This window comes from Lipotes vexillifer, unplaced genomic scaffold (genome assembly GCF_000442215.2).
Source record: "Lipotes vexillifer unplaced genomic scaffold, Lipotes_vexillifer_v1.1 scaffold37, whole genome shotgun sequence".
Classification (NCBI taxonomy): domain Eukaryota; kingdom Metazoa; phylum Chordata; class Mammalia; order Artiodactyla; family Lipotidae; genus Lipotes; species Lipotes vexillifer.
The window spans coordinates 3,903,146-3,929,398 of record NW_006791811.1 but is presented as its reverse complement, the minus strand read 5'-3'; the positions used below and the strand labels follow the sequence as shown (position 1 = coordinate 3,929,398).

At 35.6% G+C, this 26,253-nt stretch overlaps 2 protein-coding genes across 4 annotated transcripts in view; one reads left to right on the top strand and one right to left on the bottom strand.

Annotated features, from left to right (window-relative positions):
• Positions 1-338: 338 nt before the first annotated feature.
• GPR160 (G protein-coupled receptor 160) lies at positions 339-1,478 on the top strand. The gene has a single exon (XM_007464736.1). The coding sequence runs from the start codon at positions 368-370 to the stop codon at positions 1,382-1,384; it is 1,017 nt and encodes a 338-aa protein (XP_007464798.1). The 5' UTR covers positions 339-367; the 3' UTR covers positions 1,385-1,478.
• Positions 1,479-11,421: 9,943 nt separating this feature from the next.
• PHC3 (polyhomeotic homolog 3) overlaps positions 11,422-26,253 on the bottom strand; it is a 79,746-nt gene continuing 64,914 nt past the window's right edge. For 2 of the 3 annotated variants that reach the window (XM_007464734.1, XM_007464733.1), the window contains exons 12-15: positions 21,591-21,705; positions 18,189-18,321; positions 17,866-18,097; positions 11,422-11,914 (exon numbers count right to left, since the gene is read on the bottom strand). In XM_007464734.1, coding sequence (XP_007464796.1) covers positions 11,760-11,914; positions 17,866-18,097; positions 18,189-18,321; positions 21,591-21,705 — 635 coding nt within the window. In that variant the 3' untranslated portion in view covers positions 11,422-11,759. Of the gene's footprint in view, positions 11,915-17,865; positions 18,098-18,188; positions 18,322-21,590; positions 21,706-26,253 lie in introns of those variants that run through there. The other variant, XM_007464735.1, reaches the window with a different exon arrangement.

Here is a 26,253-nt window from a genome sequence, read left to right as displayed (position 1 = left end):
TATTTTGGCTCTGGTAGATAAAAGTGTTTTTCTACCTTTTTTCAACAAGTTATTAAAACCTGTGCTTATGTAGAAGTTAGTAATTTATATAAAACAGTTTGGTTATAGATCTGGGAGTTCTGGACCATCTGGGTCTCAAAGAATGACGAGAGTATACACATTAACTCTTCTTGATCATATTCTGTATTCTATAAGAAATATGTTTATTTGGGGAAATGACTGGATTAAAATAGATTTTTGAGATGAGGTGCTTGCCTTGTAAAGTTTTAAAACAGTGATAGCATCAAGATAACATCAAGGTTTTCTTTTCACTTTTCTTTGCAGGGATGTAGCAGCAGGCCTTTGAAATTGAAGTGAAAAAAAAAAAATGACTGCTCTTACTTCAGAGAACTGCTCTTTTCAGTACCAGCTACATCAAACAAAGCAGCCCCTAGATGGTAACTGTCTGTTATTCTTGATTACACTTGGGAAAATATTATTAAATATCCTCACACTAGGAATGAGAAGAAAAAACACCCATCAAAATTTTATGGAATATTTTTGCATTTCACTAGCATTTACTGATCTTCTACTTTTGGTGAATATTTCCATTATATCCTATTTCAGGGATTTTGTACTTTTAGGCATTAGGTTTACTAAATACCACATCTGCCTATTTACTCAAATTATTTCTTTTACTTACGGCTTTTTGCATTATCCAGTTTTTCTGATAGCTTGTATAGATTATTACCTGAATTTCTGTAAAGGCACCAAGCTTCCATTTAAGTGTCAAAAAGTATTTTATTTCTTTGCAGTTATTTTAATTTGGATTTCAGTCCTTACTTATGTTTTGGGAGATCCGGCTATTTACCAAAGCCTGAAGGCACAGAATGTTTATTCTTATCAGTGTCCTTTCTACATCAGCATTCAGAGTTACTGGCTGTCATTTTCCATGGTGATGATTTTATTTATGGCTTTTATAACCTCTTGGTCAGAAGTTATTACCTTGGTACAGGCTGTTAGGATAACGTCCTATATGAACGAGACTGTCCTGTATTTTCCCTTTTCATCCCACTCTAGTTACACTGTGAGCTCTAAAAAAACACTCTTGCCCAAGTTGATTATCTGTTTTCTTGGTACCTGGTTACCATTTGTACTACTTCAAATAATTATCCTTTTACTTAAAGTACAGATTCCAGCGTACATCGAGATGAACATTCCGTGGTTGTACTTTGTCAATAGTTTTCTCATTGCTACAGTGTTTTGGTTTAACTGTCACAAACTTAATTTTAGAAACATGGCATTACCTGTGGATCCATTTGTCAACTGGAAATGCTGCTTCATTCCACTTACAATTCATAATCTTGAGCAAATTGAAAAGCCTATATCAGTAATAATTTGTTGACATGTTGCCATGTTAAAACTAAAACAGCTACAAGAATTATAATTTTACAAATGGGAAAGAATGATGACTTGGGACATATAAAGAATGAACTGAACTGAAAGCTCTCCCCCGCATCCCAAACTTTCATACCTTTTCAGAATATGTCTTTTTGGGATTATGATATTATTTATTAGGTTTTTTTTTTTAACAAAATACTTCCAATAAGAAATATTTATACCTGTTGACCATACTGATATTTGTGTTACCCAGAAAACTACTGGATACAAACTGTTAGGTAAATCTGCGATTCACTGCCGACTTTTCAGATTTAAATAAACATTTTTATTACACTTAGAGCAAGAAAATCAAGATTGTTTTCTTTAACTAATTCGGTGTAAACATTCTTTAACATAAGGGGAAAGATTAGTGCAATTTAAATTTAGCTAATTTTAGGACTTCCCTGGTGGCGCAGTGGTTAAGAATCCGCCTGCCAATGCAGGGGACACGGGTTCGAGCCCTGGTCCGGCAAGATCCCACATGCCGCGGAGCAACTAAGCCAGTGCGCCACAAACTACCGAGCCTGCGCTCTAGAGCCCGCGAGCCACAACCACCGAAGCCTGCGCAGCCTAGAGCCCGTGGGCTGCAACTACTGCAGCCTGTGCACTCTAGGGCCCACGTGCCTCAACTACTGAGCCCATGTGAGGCAGCTACTTAAGCCCGCGCACCTAGAGCCCGTGCTCCACAGCGAGAGAAGCCACCGCGATGAGAAGCCCGCGCACCGCAATGAAGAGCAGCCCCCGCTTGCCGCAGCTAGAGAGAAAGCCCGTGTGCAGCAATGAAGACCCAACGCAGCCGATAAATAAATAAATAAATACTTTTTAAAAAATAAAGTGGTTAAAATGGTAAATGAAAAAAAAATAAATCCAGCGAATTTAAAAAAATATATCTCTGTTCTTAGTGCAAATATTCCTAAAAGAAAAGTTTTGGTTGCTCACCTTACAGAACTGGGAGTGGTGACTAAGTCTCTTCCCTGACATAACAGATCCATCTTCAGTTGTAACTTATCATCTGTCATATATTTGCATGACAACCCATAATCACATTGGCCACGTACCATGGTGTGAAGGTAGGGTTTCTCACCCTCAGCACTACTGATGTTTTCTGTTGGATAACCCTTCGTTGGGGGAGCTGTGCTGTGTGCTGCAGCATGTTTGGCAGCATCTCTGCCTTCTATCCACTAGGTGCCAGTAGAACCTCCTTTCTCAGTCACTACAATCACAATGTCTCCGGAGACTGCCATACTCCCTTCAGTGGGCAAAACTGTTCCCGGTTGAGAACTACTGGAGTGAAGCAATCTAAACGGCAGAAAAATCTGAAATCACTCTGTGAGTTAAGCTACACAGATACCGTCTAATTTGTCAATGTACAAACCTACTCTACTTCTCTGTGTTACTTTCCTTCTGAATGTAGTGGCTTTCTAATTGGCCATATGTGGAACTGAGATACTTAAGAATATATTTTACTTAATTAGTAAAGACATCCTCTCTGCAGATTTAAACCTGGATAACGTATAACTATTTCAAGCCCCACTAAGCTGTTTGTTTACTTAGAAGATGCCCCATGCCTCACAAGCTTAAAGGAAAAAAAGAAATTATTCAGTTGACCAGCCAAATGGAAGAGGCTTTTATTTGTAAAGAAATGAACTTACAACTGGTCTACAATATATTATTGTAATATAAACAATATAAATAAATGATCCTGTAGGCCCACTAACCTTCCATCCAGACCCACATGAAGCAATGTTACAACAATATTCTATGTGAAAATGTGCAGGTAACAAAGGTGCAATTACAAGCAAGTTTAAGCAGCAGAGTATAAGGTGCTTTAATTTAACAGTTAATGTTGCCATCAACAAACATTTGAAATGTTCAATTTTACTTCACTGAATACAGACACAACAAATATGAAAATCTAAAGTTCATACACATGCTACTGTTAATATGAAAGTGCTTTCTCTTTTTTAAAAAAATACACCAAATGGACAATCTTTTTACATAGATCATGGTGTGCTCTTATAATGCAAAATTAACTTCATTGTCAGGTTATACATTTTAAAACTGCAGCTATAGACACCAATCTAGGACCGCTAATGCTAAGAGTGCTAAAACTATTTCATTCCCTGCAAGGAGGACTCTAGTACAATATCCAACATAAAGAATACATCTATATATAATCTTAACATTTGTTTTTTGTAAAGATAAAAAAATGTTTTCTTTCCCCTTGGTGATTCTTTGTTCATCCTGGTTGGGTCAGTGTTTGAGGTTTTAATAATATGAAAGTCCTATTTAATTAGAACAATGGGAGGAAGCAAAAGGAGGAATTAAAAAATCAGTTAACATGTGCATAAGGCATCAAAAATAAAAATTTTAAGAAGTTTATCACAATTTGCCTTTAAGTCAACAGCAAAAAATGTTTTCAACAAGCAAGCAGACAAAAAGCACTAATTCAACAAAGAGGCTTGAAATGCCTGACACCAGTGTCGGTATCCATCCTGCACACTGCTGTCTATACCTCCAACCTACAGCACAAGCTCACCCCTTACTTTGAGGAGTTTTTTGTAGCTTACTTTGACTTTTTTTTTTCCTATGGAAAAAACAAAGACCAAGCTTTTGAATGATGTGATTGGGAATCTAGTTAAATGTCTTAGAAATGAGATGTCCAAAATTATACCATCTTTGCACACTCCCACTGATTTTTTAAAAATTTAGAATACACATACCAAAAGTATTTATGTAATAGATATTTTAACAGCAAAAATATTTGAAAAATTACGTAAGTTAAAATATTTTAAGAGTTTTAACCAGTACCATGGAAAAATTTTTTTTAACCCAGACTATCTGGTCACTTGGATGTTAGTGTTCCTGTTTACAAACACTTTATTATAGATTCTAGTCTAACACGTATTTGGACATTTTCCTGCTTTAAAAGCTGTGACTATGATACATAAAAGATCTTTTTAATATATTTTCATTTTGTATCTTTATGGAGAAGGTCAGTATCAAGTGATATTAATATGTAAAGTTGTGTCAACAGGAAATCACAATGTAATTCACAGAATCCTCGGGTGGTAAGGGACCTTCTTCCCAGTTAATCAATTCTCCCACTCTATATTTACTCCCCAAATACTTGTAAATTCAAGCTCCAAGCACAAAACTGTTTTACTGCTTACCGGTTCTGCATTTTAAAGGTAACCCTTTTACTATGCAATATATGAGTGCTTTCTAAAAAGTAGATATTTGTGATAATAGTAAAATGTTATGTAATCTTTCTTGCTTGAAAAAGACAAAAACAAAATAAAAACCAAACCTGTTCAGCAAGCTCTTCTGAGATTTTTCAGTTTTCAAAAGTTACTGCACTGTCAATACTGGGTGTAGTTCAAAATGTATAGTAAATCAGCACCAGCTTCTTTGTATTGTTCTGTCACACACCCTGCATATAGCAACACCTCTGGAATAGATTCAATTGTCAAAATAATTCTGAGAAATATGGGCTGTCACAGCAGTTTCAAAATATAAATCCTAATATTAGGTACCTTTAATTTTGTAACCTAATCAGATATATGGATTAGTATGCAAAATGTGTTATAGGAATTATGATGTGATTCACTCAGATCCCTTAGATATCACCTAGCCTAATCCTTTACCCAATGCATAAAAATTCCCTCTCAGTTCCAACTTTACATTCAGTACATTAAGTAATAATAATTACATCCATGTTTGTTCAAGCCACAATCAAAAATGGGGGGAACAGAGGATTTTGTTTACTTATTACTAGTTCCTTAAGTATACCACACACTGCACAGTAAATGTGCAAATGGTTTGCTAAATGAATGGATAAATGAATGAATGACAATATTCTGATGTATTCATATGTTCAGTGGTTTAGCAAGAGGCGTTTAGAAAAATGTCCTCATTTGCTCATCTGTGTGAATTTTCTACCTTAATCCTTAGGAGAACAAAGACTGTGGGTGACCCAGGAAATGGATGCTTAATAAATAATTATCTTTTAGCAAAGGCTCTTAAGTGTGAAATGAACCATTAAGAAAGGAAATTAAGAGAATTAAGATAAAAGAGAATTAAGTAGGAGCAACTTTAAAAAATACCCCATTATGTGGCCTAGAATCGTAGTTTTATATAGCTTAAAATGATTTTAAACAAAATCAACATTTTGAGTAGCACAGGCTCCATGCTGTATATTCAGAAGAGGAAACAGGTTAAAAGCTAAGTAATGGCCTAAGGTGTCACACAGCTAATTCACCAACTAGAAGTAAAACCCCAGTCTCCCAGCCAGTGTTTTATACTTCATTTATCATGATAATTTAATGATTATGTGCATCTCTTATTTACTATTGAAGTAATTATTTAGTACTACCTAAAACAAAATTATGGCTTTAACATAAGCATTCTAAAAGATTTTAAGCAATGGATACATCTGGTTTGCTTGAGGCAAGACTAAAAAAAGTTCCTTTTTCTAAAATATGTTGATGTTCATTTCACTACCATTCCCCACTGCTCTTATAAACCCCAAATTTTTCACCTCCATCAATTAAAGCTCCACAAAATCAAGGATTTAACACTGATAACAGTCCCTAAAATATAACTTTCAAGTCAGTAAGACAGCTACTATCCATCCTTAAGATTACTGGAGTGAATTTAAATAGGTGGTCTAAAAGGACTTACTTTTTTTACTCTTACATTTAAAACTATACCATGTTAGCATAATAGTGCTTTAAATTTATATAGATTTTTTTCCAAATTAAAATTCATTTATTACTTCTTTTAAAACAATACATTTTAAGACCTTTACACACAGGTTTTCTTTTTCTATGGATTCATACTGACGCCACCAATATCACTGAGAGCAACTGTACTTTTCAAAGGCAGTAAAAAAAAATACTTTTTAAATGTACCTCTTCTCTAATGTCGGAGGTTGAAACTGTCACCTTTAAGTAAAATTAAATGTTCACAAGCTATACAAAGGGAAAAAAATGAAACATTTGTGGAAAACATTTCCCAAAGCTCCCATGAACGTGGCACTTCAGAGGTGTGTGTTCATGTGGTAGAGCAGAATGGGAGAGTTTTCATTAGAGAAGCTGAGCTTCGGATCTGAGAAGGTGGGCAGGTCTCCCTTCTCATGTACGTGTACTAAAGTGAAAGTTCAGGAAAAGCCAGACGTTTTGCTCTGGAATATGATGGTAAAAATTATATTTGTATCAGTGCTTTACAACTTCCAAAAAAACACTTTACCATAGTATTATTTTAAAGTAGATTAAATAAGCTCTGAAAAATAATATGTAAAACTTTATAATTTTTAAAAATTTAGGAAACTTTTTCCAAAGAAGATAATATAATTTTCAACATTTTTTTTATTGAAGAAATGGCTTATATTAGTGCTATGAGGGAAACTATATAATGATACATTTTATGAACTTCTAACAAAAGAGGAATATCTTCCCAAAGAATTTTTTTAAGATGTACAGCTTATAATAGGTTGAAATTAAATTTTAATAAGATTGCATATTTACTTTCCCTAATATTGTATTTGTGCTTATTTAATTGAATCACAATTGTTAAGATGAAATCAAATGCTCTAAACAGATTTCAGAAAATACCAATATTGATGAATGTAGATTAAACAGTTCATTTCATGATCCACACTACTGTGCATCAAAGAGATAGAGGTAGGCTTGTGTTTACTGAAATCCACGCTAATAAACAGAACCCTAGAGCTCTTAGTCATCCAACTCTTAGACTGAGACACAACCTAACAAAACACTATCTTAAAAATCTTTAAAAATGCCTTTCTTTGTAACAATCCACAAGGTTGATTCAACTGTAGTATCTGACAATGGATACTCTCTCCTCTATATAATTCTGATAACTCAATTATAACAAACTTTGAGTCTTGACAAATATTCTCCAACTATAATAATTGTCACCTTTTTCAGAAGTCAAAGTATCACCAATTTATATATTATTGGAACTATTAATATGCTCCTAAGGGCAGAATCTCTTGATAAAGAGAGTAAAAGAATGAGTTTGATTACAGGTAAATCTTGACATAAAAAAAACTATACTCTGTTTATTGCTATAACTGGGACCCAACCATTACAATTTATTATTCTGAACTACTGATGGCCATATCTATACTACACAACCTCACTCAGTATCCTCTTGGGTCTGGAATGCTTTTCCCTCCGTTTGTCTCCTCCTCCACTTCCCTGTCCTTTCCCCTAGAAAACCTTCCCCAAGGCCCCGTTATAGTTACATATCCTGCAAAGGAAACAGACTGAGCAAACACTGTACATAAATGGCCAGTTTCCACTGCCCAGAGGGTTTATGAAGACATGACTGTTAGGTATTAGAAATTCCTGCCCCAGTTACCTCCCTAAAATTAACCCTACTACAAAGTCCTCTGTAGGGATTTTCAGGCAAAGGTCTCTCTAAGAAGAAAGTTTTCACACAGTTTCCTTAGGGCTTGAGGAGGTAAAGGGGAGTGAGGCTCTTTCATCCTATTAGGCAGTAATGCTCAATTACCATTGCCCAGAGGCAGCATGAGTTCCTGCCATTCACTAAGGGTGAGGATCTTCAAACCACAAAATATAACCAGGCTGTTCTGGCCGAAAATATATCTTTGAAATGTTTTAACAGTGTGTCCAGCCAGGGATTTCTTCCACTCGGTATGGCTATGAGGATAGCATCATTCCCATATATGTGCAATAGTTTATTCTTTCCAAGACTGTTTACACACATGCAAACATAGACTATACTCAATCTATATATTGCCTCCTTACCATACTTGTGCCATGGTGGTACCAAAACCCTGCAAATGCAAATAATGGGACTTCATAACATTTAATTGAACAAGCCAGTGATATGGGGCACTCGGACAGATTTCAATCCAAGACTGGTATTTGAATAAATGTCTTGACTATAATATTACACTGGATATGGGAAGACAAACTATGTCAAAAATTAAAGTGGGCTACCTACAAAAAATAATTTCTATTTGGAACTAGGTAAAACATGAATATTAACTTCAAAAGTGCAGAAATTTGTTCAGCGCTGAAGTGGGATAAACAAAGTGCCAGGTCTCTTGTCTGCTTCTCCACCATTCTCAAGCTCCTTCACTAATATTTCTTTCCTTCTATTCCACATTCTCTATTCTGAGGGGACGGCCCTTAAACTGGGACTTTAAAAAATGTCTGTTTAGAAGATGTGCCAGCAAATCAAAAGTACCATCATGGAAAAATTACCAGCCACTTAAAAAGTGACAGCTTGTGGGACAGCACTCTTATACTGATTATATATCAAAGCTGCACAGCTGTGTCAGGCACATGCCTACACAAGGCTTGATGAAAATGCACATCATGTAAGAAACAACTTTTATAAACCAGCTCTCTGTGTACTTTCTTAGGAACACATGGCTTAAAGCAAATAAAATTTCAAACTTTGTAGGGATTTTCTTCCTCAATGGGAAAAGTGCATCAGTATAAAGAAGTCAGAAAATGCAAACTTAGGTAGCAAAAGTAGGAAGAACTTCCCATGTACCCTTTCTGCTTGTCATTCCTTCTCCTCAATCAAAATCCTAAAACAACTAGTAATATGAAGGAAAACAAAAATGACAGCACTCTCCCCACCTATTTCATAGTAAAACTGTGCTTTAAGCTCAGGAGAGAAGTGGACACCCAGTGTTATCATCTATATCCATTATACATAACTGAAATTTTGAAATTCAGATAGTTAAATCACCCAGAAAGAAACAGCTGCATCAATGGGAAAACTACTAGTTAAAAGCCAATGAGCCATTTCTAAAGAAAATAACTTGAAAAAAGCAAGTATATTTTCTGGGTATGTTTTGAGTAGGGACAACAGAAGATCTGGACTGTTCTTAAGATTATTATAAGATTTAGGATTATAAGGTGCTCTCCAATGGAAACCCCTCTTGTAAGCTTTCTCGGATACTTAACACAGTGCTACGCACAGGGGCTTTCAGTAAGTACACAATGACTGATATCAGAAGAGGGACCACAGTTCCAAGTTAATACCTTAAAGGCTATATATAGATAATATAGTTATGGGAGGTAATCATTATTGCCAGGGGAGTCTATCCCCAAAGAATCAATTCTGTATGAATTGTTTGTGGATCATCTGTGACAAAGTTTTAATTCCTGGGGAGACTTTCCATTGTGCCCTTCAGCCCTCATACAGTGGACCATCTCCTACTAATGCTTAACCTATACTTGTGTTCTGAAATTACAAGATGAGGGGAAAAGTCAAAGCATACGACAACTCTGTCATAATAATTAACTGCTAATAAATGAAAATTAACTGTAGAGTACCTACCTTTCCTTGAAACTGTAATCCAATAATTAAAAATGTGATATACAGAAATATGTGACATAGACTACAAGCTATTGTAGGTCTGGAACATGAGCCTTACATTATATTACATATTCTAATCCTACACATAACTATCAGTAAATGTCTTTTTTTTAAAACATTACTACACAAAAGAATCCCACAAAGCATACATTCAAACAAGAGGCATCTAAAGGTTAAAAAAATTACCCGCTGTATTTTTGTATAAAAATAATCAACATTCTCTAATGTACACAAAGCCAAAAGATAAATATCTGTGATGTCTTTAATGACATCTTTAGTCTTCTAGCGTAACACAATCTTTTTTAAAAGATCAGTGACAATGACTGAAACCCACGGACTCTTCCTCACTTACTGAACTTCTGCCAAATATCTGTGTATGCTCCTTCAATTATTAAAACATTTCCATTGTATGGTAAAGATAAGATAAAAAAAAAAGATTAAAACATTTTTGATGTCCAGGACTATAAAGTTCACAGGCCTGCCACAATTTTTAGTGCCATAATTCTAACAGAACACTAACTGTTCAATGAAAGGTTTTGCTTTAAAATTTTTTTTCCCTAAAACATGTACATACAAAATTAGATCCAATTATCCAAGAGAGATCAGTTGGATAAGTGCTTTGCAGGAAGCATACAAGGATTTAGTCAAGGAAAAAGGAATGTGCATTCTAGCTAGATCCAGCTTGTTCAACACTAGAAAAATCCAAAGACCAACCACACAGCCACTACAAAGCATCACCCTGCCAGCAAAGGCTGTGCACTGGTTCATAAGGCATAATCATATTATGCCTTCATCAGTGCAGAGAGATATGAAAGAGAATTGTTATTATGACTCAATACTGAGAGGCAAAAGTCTAAGTATGCTAGTCCTCATTTTACAGGCAGATTTTCCCCCTTTTTCTAGAATGCATAAAACTGGGAAAAATACTCTAGCAGAACATTAATGCTATCTGAAATACTTCCATTGTACAATGTATTCCTTATTACATCCCTTTTTAAATTTTTTTCCTCAAAATATCCCTCTGGGTGAAAAAGAGCAACATTTATCCCTCCTATGTTACGGTTTCTCAACCTTGGCACTACTGACATTTTGGACCAGATAACTCCTTGTTGTAGAGGGCTGTCCTGTGCATTGTAGGATATTTAGCGACATCCCTGTCCACGCATCAGATACCAACAGCAACCCCCCGCCCAACCCCTAAGCTATGACAACCAAAATGTCCCTTGACATTTTCAAATGTCCCCTGGGGAAAAAAACTGACCTCTGTTGAGAACCACTGCTCTAAAAGAACAAAAACTAAGAGGAAAACTAACTTCCTCAGTCACAGCAAATTCTTGGTCAAGTTTGGAAAAGAAACCAAATCTTCTAACTTCCAGATCAGTATTATTCATGCTAGAATGCAATCCTTTTTTATAGACAAAGCAATTGTCTAAAAGACATGTTTTTTAAAACATACAGTGATATCTCACTGCATACAATTCCAGTCACTGGACTCCAAAATTATTCCTAAATCACTCCTAAATTATATCTCTCACGACAACCCATAGAAAAATTATAGGGTAGAAAAATGTATAAGAAAACCGAATCAAAAGAGGAGAAATGTAAATCATTAAATTACTTTCAAAAGGATTTTTTATATTAATGATAAACATCACCTTTAAAAAAATTATCTAGTAAAACACTTTGAAAAATATCATGGCCCTCTATAACAAGTCTTTTTCAATGTTGTGTGTAACCTGTAAAATTAATTCACCAATGTTAGCTAATTATGAAAATGTATCAATATAATGAATTATTTTATCTGTAGAAGAAATGTCAGCCTTAATGCAGAGATCCCAATGTGCTTGGCTATCCATCACAGTAAGTGATAATATTGTAGGCCAACTTGAGCCTTTACCTTACAAGTTTGTTTAAGAATAAAACTGCTGTTATCTCAAAGCCTCATGATCCCGTTAAGATTCCTTCAGAGAGTTGATGCGTGCACAGATCTTTAGGGCCGGGCCTAGCTTGATATTCATTGCACTCATAAGATGGTCTTCTTTTAGCAAGAGAAGAGCCTGTCCATCAATCTCCTGTGCTCTGAACTCATCTGCGATATCCTGGCAGCCTAGAATTTGATCAGAGGAAGGATGTTAGAATTAATACACAACAATCAGAGGTTACTCCTAACAGTCACAATTATGCTCTCACTGGGTCTGAGTATCTGAAATACAGGCTGAGAAACAAATGAAATTTATTGATGGTCGTCTTGGGTTCACTCTTGAAGAAGAGAGTACTTCCTGACATTCTAAAAAGTAAGAATTCGAAATCCAGGTAAAGCATTTACTTGGAATTCTTGTTCTAAAAATAATATTGCAGAAATAATTATAAGTCAGGTAAAATGTACAGATTGTTCAGTCCAGATATAACATACCTTCATGAAAAGGGCAATGCTGTCACCTGAAAGCATGCCACACATACAGCAAGTTTGGATTAACTAGTCATTATACCTCAAGAACTTTACTTTGTATAACATATCCTTCACATACAGGTACAAAAGAATAAAATATAATGTTCTGCCATTTAAATAATAATTTAGAAATATTTTCTCAAGTACCACTCTCATTATCATTTGTATCTTTATTCTGATTTACAAACTTCAATGTGCCAGGCACATCCAAAACATTTTTATTATTCACTCAGGACAGAACCAATCCATCAAAATTATAGTATCAATCTATTGCTGAAATGTATTACAATGATCAACTTGTAATTTCAACTTCAAATCTTAATATCACTGGACTAATCTCCACTTCTGATAAGAAAACATAAATTCTCATTGAAATTTTGAGCTTGCTGGCTAATCTCTTGACAAATAACCAATATTTTACCTCTCTGTGTAAACCAAGTGCTTTAAAGCAAGTAACAACGTGAGCACTCTACTTGAACCTCAAACGTTTCTATTATCTACAAAATTTTGCACAGCCAGGCTAATAAACTTCCCTACTAAGGGTAAAGAAACCAGCAGGGAAGGTAATGAATTAACGAACCGTGAGAGGAGACAATGCAAAAATGTGGAAGCTTCCTTATAAAAGACAAAATTATAAAAGCTTAAAGTCTTTCTTTTCTATTCAAATCAGCATTCTAAGGGAGAACACAAAGAAAAAGATAATAGAAATGGTTATATTATACCTTTGGATACAACGTTGCTGGAATGATTATTCTTTCTACCGCAAATGTATCATCCTCTTGTTTATATAAGAGGATGTCATCCTCTTATATAATGTCATCCCTATAACCCCAGCACCAAGCACAAAACATTGTAGGTGCTAAATACATATATTTTTGGATAAGTGAAGGACTGTCTGAATGAATAATGAACAAAAACAGAATCTTCTGGGCTTCCCTGGTGGCGCAGTGGTTGAGAGTCCGCCTGCCGATGCAGGGGACACGGGTTCGTGCCCCGGCCCGGGAAGATCCCACATGCCGCAGAGCGGCTGGGCCCGTGAGCCGTGGCCGCTGAGCCTGCGCGTCCGGAGCCTGTGCTCCGCAACAGGAGAGGCCGCAACAGTGAGAGGCCCGCGTACCGAAAAAAAAACAAAAAACAAAAAACAGAATCTTCTAAAAAGGAGCCATCTGTAAGAGTAACACAAACTTTTTTTCTGTATTCAGCTGTGTGGCCAGCTTTTCTCTTGGTTATTTCTTTTCCATCTTCTCTGTTGGTTGTATCCTTCCTGTTTCCTGTATAGCAATCAGCTTTTCAATTTCTCTATTTTAATAATTTCTCAGATTTTTAAAAACTGACATTTCAAAAGTACCCTATGCAAAATTTTTATGCTTTTGGCCACTTACCATATAAAAGAAACTATATAGGTAAAATGGGATTACTCACCATAGAAAAGCCCCTTTTCTTTTCCCAGAGGTAGCTCTCGAAACTGGGCAGACAAAACTGACTAATCTTGCATCTAGTTGTGACTTCATCCTTCTTTTTATGAAAGAACTAAATGTTCTTCTCTCTTCAGTCTTACTTACAAGAACACAGGAAAGAAAAGAAGAGAGAGAAAGATAGCATAGGACTTACTTAGATTCAGAAAACAGAAGCAATGAGAAGTAATGAGGACCATAAGAGCTACATTTGGGAATAGAAACAAGGAGTTCTCCATGAAGAAATTCATAGCATGTGCTTGTTCCTCGGTATTATCAGAGTGCTCTTCAAATGTCTTCTTGTAGACAGACGGTAAATGTATTAGCAAAATAATACAGAACAAAAAGTTGGGAAACAGCATGATCAAAGGAATGAATTATCTTCAGAATTTTAGATCACAACTTTCTTAAGCAAACCACAAAAAGGGTATTTATACCATACATTAGAATAGAAATGAAAAAATAAAGTGACTTAAAAAAGAAAAATGGAAAAAAAAAGGCAGAAGCAAATATGCTTTCCTGAAACATATTAGAGAAAGATGAATTTTTTAAAAAAACCTAGATGCTCAAGGTATACTGAGCTATAGTTCTATGAATTTCTGACATATTTAGAATCTACTTCTGTAAAACAGCTGGCGCCCCAGGAACATTACAGAACATATCCCAACTGCAGCAACCAGTCAGCTCAGCTGGCTTTACATCACCACAAGCAGACATCAGAATGGGCATGGACCTCTGCATGTGGACATGGGTCTCAAATGAACCTTACAAATGTCCAGTCACTTTTCCAGCTAAACCTAAAACAAAACACCCCACCCCAAAACTAACATCAGTAAGGATGATGAAAAGATATTACCTGCACTCAATACTACAGAATTAAAAAGTCCCAATATCAGTATTATGAAAACCAGTAAACCGTCATATGTTTTTAGACAATACCTACTTTATATGACTACAGGGAAACCAAATCTACTGCAGATTCACAGATCAACAAATACAGACTAAAGTGATCTTCGCAAAAGGCAGTTCACTGTATCAAGGAAGAGTTAAGGAAGACAACTGCAGTAAACTGAGAATAAAAAGAACTGTTCCTATAGAGAACTTTTTAATGTACAAAAATTTTGAAGAAAATAATTTTTCACTCTGGTAACAGCTCTGAGATTGGTCTGCATACCAGCTCTAACATGGTCCCACCAAGATGGTTCACAAGGTGACATTACACAATGAGAAGAGAAAACTTTAGGAATAAATACAGGTGCCCTGATGAAAGAGGGAAACCTAGCCTCAACTGGAAAGAAACAAAATACAAGAGATTACAAAATTTACAAGTTTGTTCACTGCATGAGAAAAGCTCAGGGAAAAAAAAAAAATCCAGCCCTGAATGAACTGAAAGCGGCTCAAAAGGAAGTTTACAAAGGCCAGAGGAACATAGAGAAATAAAGATAATGGCTTTCTGGCTGAGATTTACCTTAAGCTACAGGCATTATTCAGAGAAAAACTTTGAGAAAGAAGATGTTAACTGATCATACAAATAAGCTTGTTATTTAGCCTGTCAAAGCAGTTTAGAAAAACTCCCATTTAATCAGGTAAAAGAAAAGCAGAGTTATATTCAGCAAACTCTTAAACAGTACCAAGCAATCCTAAATTATAAAGCAGTCTGCTTTATATATAATGTTCTCTAAACAATTAGCAACAAAATTAACTGTCTTGATGAACTCAATAAGACAAGCATCTCAAGTTATAAGAAATAATTTTTTTCAATTCAAATGAAGCAAGAGTAAGACAAAGGAGTTAGCCTTTGTTCTAATAAAGCAGCCAAGAGTAGTCTCATGGCAAATGGATGCTGGGGAAAATTAGAAAACTAGCCCTAAAAAAAAAAAATATGAAGTCATAGAAGAATCAGCAGTATCTATTATTTGTTAATTATTTGGCCAACTACTTTCCTCCTCCCCAAAGGAAAAGAAATATTTTCCCCCTAATGAGAAATCAGGCTAACAGCTCATGTACTCCATTTGGAAGACTATGTCTGAAGATGACAGAATCAAAGTCCAGCCTCAGGGATTAGTGTCAATTCCAATGTTAATTCTCAAGATATCTAGACTGGTATAAAACTTAAAATTTTTTGCACTAAGTATTAAAACCACACCCAGTGAAGACTCACCATTCTCTAATATGTCAGCTTTTTAAAGCAGATTCTAAACCCACATAGTCAACACTTAAATCACACCTAAGTTTTCCTAGATGCATGCTTAAAACTCTTCCCATGAAAAATGTATCCCTTCTTTAAACAATTTCATCTTTCTTTAAAAGTGACGATACCTTGTTTAAAAAAAAAAGAAAAAAGAAAAACTTATTTAACATTTCTAAAACAAGCTATTGAAACAATAATTTAATAAAATTTCAGAGTTCTGTATATATATCTTCCTCAACTTACATCCTGACAAACCCATCGTAAGTTGAAAACATCAAGTCGAAAATGCATTCAATACACCTAACCTTCTGAACATCATAGTTTAGCCTAGCCTACCTTAAACGTCCTCAGAACACTTACATTAGCCTACTGTAAGTTGGGCAAAATTTTCTAACACAAAGCCTATTTTATAATAAAGTGTTAAATGTCTCAAGTAATTTATTGAATACTGTGCTGAAAGTGAAAACCAGAGTTGCGTGGGTACAGAATGGTTCTATCAGCTATTTACCCTCGTGACAGCGTGGCTGACTGGGAGCTGCCCTACCCAACCTGAGGAGAGAGTACTGTGCTTCATACCACCAGCAAAAGACCAAAATTCAAAACTGAAGCACAGTTTCTATTGAATGTGTATCGTTTTTGTACCACCATAAAATCGAAAGTTCATTAAGTCAACCCATCACAAGCCAGGAATTTTTTAAAAAGCAGAATACTTCTGAATATACTTTCTTCACTCATACAACACTTTATTTAATTAATTTATTTTAATTTTTATTATTATTATTTTTTGTATTTTGGCCACACCACACGGCATGTGGGATGATTCCCCAACCAGGGATTGAACCCGGGCCACGGCAGTGAAAGCGATGAATCCTAACGTCTAGGTCACCAGGGAACTCCCAACACTTTAGCTGTAAGTTTGCTTCTGAGACAGTGGTCACCTTCATAGAAAGACTAATTAGCAAAAATAGCTGGATTAATTTTAATAAGTCTGTAGACAAGTTCAAAGGGGATGTATTTTTCTGGAAAGCTTGTGTCAAGAGAAATGATAGATTCACTGAAAAACCAAAATGGAACAAATATTTTTAAAACCTTATTTTCCATATTCATAAGGTCAAAGTGAATGATAAAGGTTTGCTGATTAAAAAAATATATATTGTCTTAACATATATAGCAGTGTGGGTCTCATGATGAGCAAAGGTGCAGCTGTCTTCAGTAGCCAGCCCCTTAGAGAAAGTGGAAATAAAAGATTACTGTTGTAGTAAAGAAAAAAGATAAAGAACATAATGACTTAAGCTGATGGAAAGAGTACCAAATGAGAGAGCAGAAAACATAAATAAGAAAGTAACCCTCAGTACTGGAATGGAATATCATAACTGAATTTCAGTTGTCTACTTAATTTCAGAAGTATTCTTGATGTCTATTTACTGCAAAGAATCAAAGAATGCAGCCTCCTTTAAAAGAAACAGCTTGTTTTTCTTTTTTTAAAGAAGCCAAACTTTTATATTATAAAAGGTGCTGATTAGCTTTCAAAAAAGTAAAAAAAAAAATTATAGTCTCTCTTACTTCATTTAAAAAAGGTTAAATTAGGAAATAAGGAGGAAATAGAATAGAAAACTGGAAGAGCAGAAGGGAAGAAGTGTCTGACTCAATCTCTCTACTGACCTCTCGAGAGAAATCAGACTGAAGAGAAGAGAGCACCTTTAATCTCTTCACCGGCTGAGGTGTCACAGCAGAAGCAGGACTAGTCAGTTTTTATCGACTTGGGGGGTATGAGAAAATACCCAGTTGTGCTGAGGGAATAAGCAAGAGGAGACAGATCACATTTCAATACCAAATGCCATTTACTGAGTACATATACATAGAACTTCTCTAACCCTTTTGTGCAATAGGTGTGGATGGATCTAACGTCATTCCTCTGTGTGTGCACAAGACAAATATTAAGGCCAAAGTGGTGAATCACATACCAGGCAAAGAATGGATGAAGGCCCAGACGTCATCAACTGTCCATACAGATGGCTCCGTTTGTGCAACTGGTAGCAAGTCACTGTTCTCAGGCATTTTCCTCATTCTCACATCCCGAAGCTCACGCTCTCTTTCCCGCTCACTCTGCCTGCGCAGGCGTGTTGTCATAGCAGATGGCACAGAATCTTCATGAGAAGCCAAGTCTTCTTCTGCAGATGGATAAGTAATTGGAAGCTGGAAAATGTAGTACAGGTAAAATACAGCATTGCACTTTCCTTGTATTTCTGAAAAGGGTATTGTACATTGAATCAAAGTTTCTACAGACCTGCCTAAGGATATGTTCTCTTGCTGCCCCATCAGGGCCACTTGAACGACGGCCACGATGCCCAAGACTTTGATTATCAGGCTTACGATTCCAACGACTAAGTGCAAATTTTTTAGAACAGCTAACATTGTACCTAAGAAATTCAAGTAAGAAAAAAATTAAATGATGTATGGGACACTCCATTTAGTAACTAATTATGACCTTAAAGTGCAGTTGTGAATCAGTAAGTGCCATTTATTTCATTATGGTCTGTAATACCTCAGAAAGTAAACCATAGTGTTCAACAGATTTACTTATGCTAACAGTAAAAAAAAAAAAGTGGCTTCGTTTTACATCATAATATAGCTCTCAATATAATACTGGACACCTATAACAAGGTATTGATATTTTCTCCTAATAACAGCATGATAGAAACTCTCTGCAAAATACAAAGGATAACTCATTTTTCTAGCTGCAAAATAATTCAAGGTTCCAGGAGAAAATAAATTATGAATTAATTATTTAAACGTTCAAATTGTTATTTTTCCAGGTAATAATTTCTGAAGAGAGAGTAATAAAAAGAGGTTAATATAGTAGAGAGGGGGATATCTCAAATGGCTAGTAAAATATTTTTCAAATATTTTAGGAATGAAAAGGTAAAGCTGAGATTTCAAAGTTCCACAAGGAATTCATGGGTCTCAGGAATTCAGGAAATTCAAATATATATAATTCTTTAAAATTGGCTGAAAGATTATTTTTATTTATTTTATTTTATTTTATCAAAACAGACTAATATTTTAAAATATACATTTTTAACATATATGTATTTAAAATATGGAACACTTTATGTATTTGCCTATCATCTTTGTGCAGGGGCCATGCTAATCTTCTCTGTAGCATTCCAATTTTAGAATATGTGCTGTCGAAGTGAGTACTCTAAAATTTTTTAATGTAGACCTTTATAAAGCATGATGACAGCTTAAAAGAGTCCCATGCCATTTACTGAGTTCCAACACCCTAGAACAGGTGCTGGAAAACTTCTTCTGTAAAGGGCCAGATATTAAATATTTTAGGCTTTGTAAGCCACACAAGTTTCTGGCCCAACTACTCAACTCTGCAACTGTAACATGAAAGCAGCCTTAGACAATAATGAATGAGCATGGGGACTTCCCTGGTGGCGCAGTGGTTGAGAATCCGCCTGCCAATGCAGGGGACATGGGTTTGAGCCCTGGTCTGGGAAGATCCCACATGCCACGGAGCAACTAGGCCCATGCGCCACAACTGCTGAGCCTGCACTCTAGAGCCCGCGAGCCACAATTATTGAGCCTGTGCGCCACAACTACTGAAACCTGCACGCCTAGAGCCTGTACTCTGCAACAAAGAGAAGCCACCGCAATGAGAAGCCCACGCACCGCAATGAAAAGCAGCCTCTGCTCTTGCAACTAGAGGAAGCCCGTGCGCAGCAACAAAGACCCAACGCAGCCAAAAATAAATAAATAAATATATTTTAAAAAAAATAATGAATGAGCATGGATGTGTTCCAATAAAACTTTATTTAATAACATTTAAATTTGAATTTTATGTAATTTTCAGGTGTCACAAAATGTTATTCTTTTGATTCTTTTTCAACCACCTAAAAATTTAAATACTATCCTTAGTTCAGGGACCATATAAAAATAGGCTCCAAAAAGGACTCAGCCTGGGCATAGTTTGCCAACCCCTTCCCTAGAAAGAAGAGTGAAAAGAGATGATCTAAGATACAAATTTCTGAAAAGCTACACAGAGGCTAAGAAAAATATACACAGTTCCTCTTTTCTTACACATAAAACTGCCATTGTAATTTCTTATTTTCAAAACTCTTTTGCTCTAAGATGATTTTTCAGGGAAATGACAAGAATTTCCTCACCTATGTTTTATGAAAATATCAGGAGGTAGAAGTAAGGAGTACTATGAGAGTGAATAGGCTATTTTTCCACTAAAAATATAAAAAAGAAAAGTGTCCTGATGGTCACTTCATTTTACCCTAAAACAATTCAACAAGCTCCTCCTGTGTTCATTATGCTCATCTGTGGACTCAGCTCTAAAGGTTTCTGATTTTCATTCACATCAACTGACAAAACTTCTTTCCTAGCTGACTACAGAACAGAGAAGAGAGACTGACTTTACACTTGCTATTTAGTCCCTAAATATTTAGATATCTAAGACGGCAGACATGCAAACAGCAGCTCTCAGGTGAGACCTAATTTACCCTCTCCTCCTTGCTCTTCTCTCGTCTGCAGTTTCCTACATTAGGACCCCTAAACCTCTAAAGAGCTTCGCCTAAAGGTACAGTAACAGGACAACTGAGCAATCACCTCTGGGAGAAGAGCGACTGTAGTGTTAAATGTCCTGAAATAGTTCTAAATAGTCAAGGAGTTTAAAGTATTCTGAAAGGCAATCCTTCTCCCTCAGTTTTTAATCCCTTAGAATCACAGAGCCAATATTCCTTCTTGTAGTGCATGCAAACTGGAAAAACTCCTAAGTTAAAACAGGAGTTACATAATTTGATTAGGACTATCAATAACGTGAAAGAATATCTGAATAACATTGACAATTGAAAAACCAATGACCCATTTTTAGAGGAAAATACTTCTACTAGTTATTTAACTTAAGTTTTACTAAGTATATTTTTGGGGCACCATACTAAATAATGTATTCAAGCAAGAAATTCCCTGGATGAATCTTTAAGTTCTTGAATTCTTTGAGAGAATAATAACTTTTGGAATAGAAAACAAATTTCAAAATAATCAACCTGTGCATACACTTCACCTTTGGTGGGAAATACCTAAAATTAGGATTTATAATCAGAATTAGAGGGGTGTTCTTTAATGTAAACTAAACTTGCGACTAGATCAATGAAGATACTAAAAATTTTGATAGTAATACTATTCACCTATAACATTACTACTGAAAATACAGGTTTAGAAGAGAGGCCATTTTGTTGTCAGATAATATAACAATGTGGAGAACTTATGCTATAGCTGTCCCACTTAGAAACCTAAAATAAATAGGATATGGTTAAAAGAAATGAAACATTTTAAAATATAACAAAGTAAATCCAGGTATTTCAATATTGATAAAACAAATATTGTTTTGACACCTTAAGGACTAGTAGTCTATTCACAGGAGGGGTTCTCCTAAGCATATTCTTACCACCAGAAGATTGCCACTTCAATATTAGATTATGCTGTATGTGTTATGAATATGCAGTTTTCACGGAGCGAAAGTTAACAACTAAATAGCAAAGTAGCTCCAAATAATGCCTATTTGATATCATTCCTCTATAATATCTAGTTTTGACTAATGGTAAACTCTACAAGTTTTTTCGTTTTGTTACAGCAGTTGTTGGCTTGTGCTCTAGGAAATTCAAGAGAACAGAAATACCTTTTGGCACACGACATAGTGCAGAATCGTTTTGACCGCAGAAATTCATTAGCATACCCCATCTTTCCACAGAATTCACACTTGAGCAACTCACTGTCCATTTCTTCTAATGCCTCTAAAAAGAAGAAAACAAAGAAAAAACTTCCAAAACTTTAATCGTGGCAAATTTTCTTTTAGCTTCTACTTTGGTTGGATGCTGCCAGAGTTCAGACCCTCCAGGAAACTTACAAGGAATGGTCTTTTAACTTTTCAATCCATAGCCACTTTGGCAAGGCAAAGCCCCCCAAAACAACCACTTCCACCAATTCCCTCTTGCTCCTGCATAAAAATATTTTATGGAGTTTCCTCTATATAAATAAGAAATACATTTTTAAAGGTTCATTTTGCTAAGAATCCAACCTACCTAAAATGTGCAAAATAAAACAAAGTCACTACCTTTCAAAAAGCATCATGTAGTATATGAATTTTGATACATTGTGCTATGTACAATATATATAGCAAAGAACACACTTCTAACTGGAGAAAATGAGGATGAATCCAAAAAGGTAAAATTTTGATGTCTGATTTCAGAGGAGCATTTAAAACAGTTAACACTCTCAAAGATCTGCAATGTAAAACAGAATATATAAAGATGTATTTATCTAATTATAAAACAGTCCCTTTTAGTTTTATCATATTAAAACAAAGTAATTTACATTTACCTTCAAAATCACCATTGGTTTTGTAACTTCTAACCTCTGCTCCTTTTTGTCAGAGTGCTTCTCTGTTAAATGAGAATGTCCTTCCCTCCACCTCTATATCCATAACTTTCAAGTCATACCACAGGACCCAAAGAAACTTCCCACCTAAATCCTCAAGTATTCAGCAGCAGCAGTCACCTGTAAGTAAGCAACTTAATCTTCAGGACCCACAGTTTCCTCATCTGTAAAATGGAGTTTAAAATACCCTTCCTGAAGAATTGCAGTGAAGATTACATGAATGCCCAATAGGTAGCAGGCATAAAAAAGTGACAGTTCCATTTCCTATTTTCCACATAAGAACTAAGAGTACTAAGACCTGTAATAAGTGCTTAAGAAATACTTCAATGAAAACTGTTAAATTCTTAAAACCACCATATTTTGCCATTTTCATGCATCATCATAATTCCTATGCCGAGTCACATAAAATATACAAAAAAAGAACTCCACTAACTAAAGCTTTTAGCTATGAGCTCCATATGTGCTTTTCCATGTTATTCATTTAAGCAAGACTTGTTAAGATGAAGAAAGGGACTCTGAAATGTAGACATGGATGACATGTACTCAGTACATTCAAGCATCACATTATCCCAGTGTTACCGGAGAAGCAAACAGCAAAGTGCTAAATTAAGTGAAGGCAGCAAGAACTAAAAAACACACTGTGAAATATTTGAAGTTCCAAGGGACATCCAAATACACTGTCATGACCAATCAAATCATAAACTAGCAAGTGATCATCTCAAGGAAATTCTCAAGACTGTCTTCGTAGACAAAAGTCATCTATTTAGTAGCAATGAGGAACAAAAGAGTCTCAAAGCAAGTAAAGTAAAAACTGCTCCTTCCAATGACCTAGAGATGGCTTTCACACAGTTGTGCCTCTCACCACATCCCTGGGACCTAGTGTCATACTTCTAGGAGTATTGCTTTTACGCTGTCATGCTTGTAACCAGATCTGACCTTGATAAGCCTGTACTGGAGACAGAACCTCTCATTCGACCACCACTGCCACCAATCCAGCCCCAAAGAGCCCATTTGTCAACTAGCTCCGTTTTGACTATACTGAAAGCTTTATTTCAAAAGTTTGTATTAATTAACATAATAATATGCAATACTTGATTAACAGGTTAGAATACCTTATGAAGGAGAAGGAAATGTTTTTGCTGGTGAGAGAGGGGAGATCCCAAACAGGTATGGTCTAAGGGTTAACAACCTGACAAAAATAGAACATCAGTTTTATTTCTCATAAAGAAGAGAGGAATATTAACAGATTCAAAAAAGTCCAGTTCTAATATTTGGTCAAAATTTCAACAAATCTGGTAATGTTACCAAGGCTACTTTTTCACATTTGTAAATAAAAAATTACAGAGCCAAATAAGTTTAAAAAACTATTGCTTTAGCTAATAAAGATGGGATTCTATGGCAGAGACAACTGGCACTTCCCTAATATCCATTCTTCACTTTTCTCCCACAGTAACAAAATCCTAATATTTGGCTAGGAATATGGCCACTGAGAATGAAAAGTACAGTTTCTGCCCCATGTGTGGCCAGTTTCTGACCAAATTCCAGGTACTGCCCTTTCTCCCATCTTACAATTAGAATGTGATCATGAAGATTAGCTATCTTGGAAATGTGAGCAACGTTCTAGGGATGGCAGAGCCACTGACAGCTTAGTTGCCCAACACAATGGAGCCCTGCACTGCTTACCTTTAGACTATGTCAGAGAAAATTAAACTTTATTTCATCAGGTATTATTCTGGGTCTCTAATGGAGTGGCCAAACACATATCCTAACTAATAGAGATCCCCAATTTTTTTGTGCAAGGAGGAGTTACTTTTCAATTTTCCTGAAGCCTTGAGATCATGTGATGATCAGCAGCAAAGACAGGCGATGAGATAGAAACCGTGATCAGTGTAATGATTTACCAGGGAAGACATAAGATATTTTGGTAAATCACATTTTGCTTGGAGATTCTGGTTATAGAACCAGTCCAAATAGAGACATAGTTTATCCTTTAAAAAAATAATAATCCTTACATTGTTTTTCATACTGAATTAAACTGTATATACTACTACAACCAAAGCCACTAAGTAAGTGACCTCACCATTTCATCCTGTAATACTTCCCGTAAACACCAAAGTATACAGTAACAGAAACACTTTATAAAATTACCTTGGGAAATTATGAAGTATTTTAAAATTTGACACATTTTCAGTAAATATATCTCTACTATGAAATAGATTAATCTTTCTTTAACTGAATATAGATAACATAAAACAGTGTGTAAATTTAAGGTGTCAAATACATTAACTTGATACATTTATATATTATAATATGACTGCCTTTGTAGCAATATTGAGCACTTCTATCACATTACATTTTTATCCTTTCATTTTAGTCACTGGGATAACTAAGTTTAAGTCTCTTAGCAAGGTTGATGATTATAGTATAATACTGTTGTCTATACTCATTATACCATGCATTAGATCTCTACGGCTTATTTATTATTCATTGCATAGATTAATCATCTTTAAATCTCCCTTTCCCTTACTCTGGTATCTTGTCCTTTAAAACTACCCTTTGCCTTGTCTTCCTCTTCCCACCATGACTACAGGTATCAATTACATGCCAAACCTCTACACTGCTTCTACATGTGACCAGCAGAGTTTCCAAAAACACTCTTTTTCGTGTCATCTGCCTAAAAAATCTTCAGTAACCATCCTCTTGACAGCAAGGTAACTCCTAACTCCATAGTCGAATATCAAAGTATGCTAGAATCTGACTGCCTTACTACCCACTACTTCTCTAACCCAACTGTCTACTCTTCACTGGCCCCTCCTGAAGTTACCTAGCACTTGCACATCTTTTGTGCATTTATTCATGGTATGCTAACCTGAAAGGTTATTCCTGTTATCGTAAATCTATGCTTTACCAGCCAAGACCCAGGTCTAATCCCATCTCTACAGAAAACTCACCAAACTGGCAATAATCTCACCCAGTTTTAACGTGCCAAGTTCTTACTGTCTATAATAATTCATTTAATACCTACCATATGTTGCTCCTTAGTTATCTTTCTGTTGTGGAGATTGCTACTTCCTACTAGATCAAAAGCTCCTCTAGGTTCCAGCATAGCCCAGCATATGTTTTAATTGTATTATATTATAAACCATGAGCATCACAAAATATGCTGTGAAGCTTCCTAAGCAGTTTTCCATTTTTCTCCAATATGTGCACACAAGAGAGCACATTACATATGCTTATTAGCCTAGAAAAGTTTTGTTTATACACTTATTCTTTTTTTTTTTTCTTTTTATTTTTTTTGCGGTACGCGGGCCTGTCACTGTTGTGGCCTCTCCTGTTGCGGAGCACAGGCTCCGGACACGCAGGCTCAGTGGCCATGGGTCACGGGCCCAGCTGCTCCACGGCATGTGGGATCTTCCCAGACCGGGGCACGAACCTGTGTCCCCTGCATTGGCAGGTGGACTCTCAACCACTGCGCCACCAGGGAAGCCCTACACTTATTCTTATAGACAAGAAAAAAAACCCCGCACATTCATCTTTACTACTCTTTATCTCAAATGAAAAATTTTCTCAGATAAATAGTATGCATAACTAAAAGCAAGTATTTAGGAATTAGATGAAATTAAATTCATAACAACAAAAGGCAAAATGTAGACACTGTTTGGATCCTGACTTGAACAAAATAACTATAAAAGAACATTTATACAATTTAAGCAATTATACAATTGAAGAAATCTGAATATGGACCAGGTACTAGATGACACCAAACAGTTATTAATGTTGTTTTGTGTGACACAGCATTAAAATGTACACTTTTTATAGATGCACACTGAAGCATGTACTAGCAAAATACAATAAGAACCATGATCTTTTTTTAAACAGAGGAATAAAGGGAGAAAAGGGAAAGA

What these genes read in the sequence shown, in the direction of transcription:
- GPR160 (XM_007464736.1), top strand. Translation starts at nt 368, where the DNA reads ATGACTGCTCTTACTTCAGAGAACTGCTCTTTTCAGTACCAGCTACAT.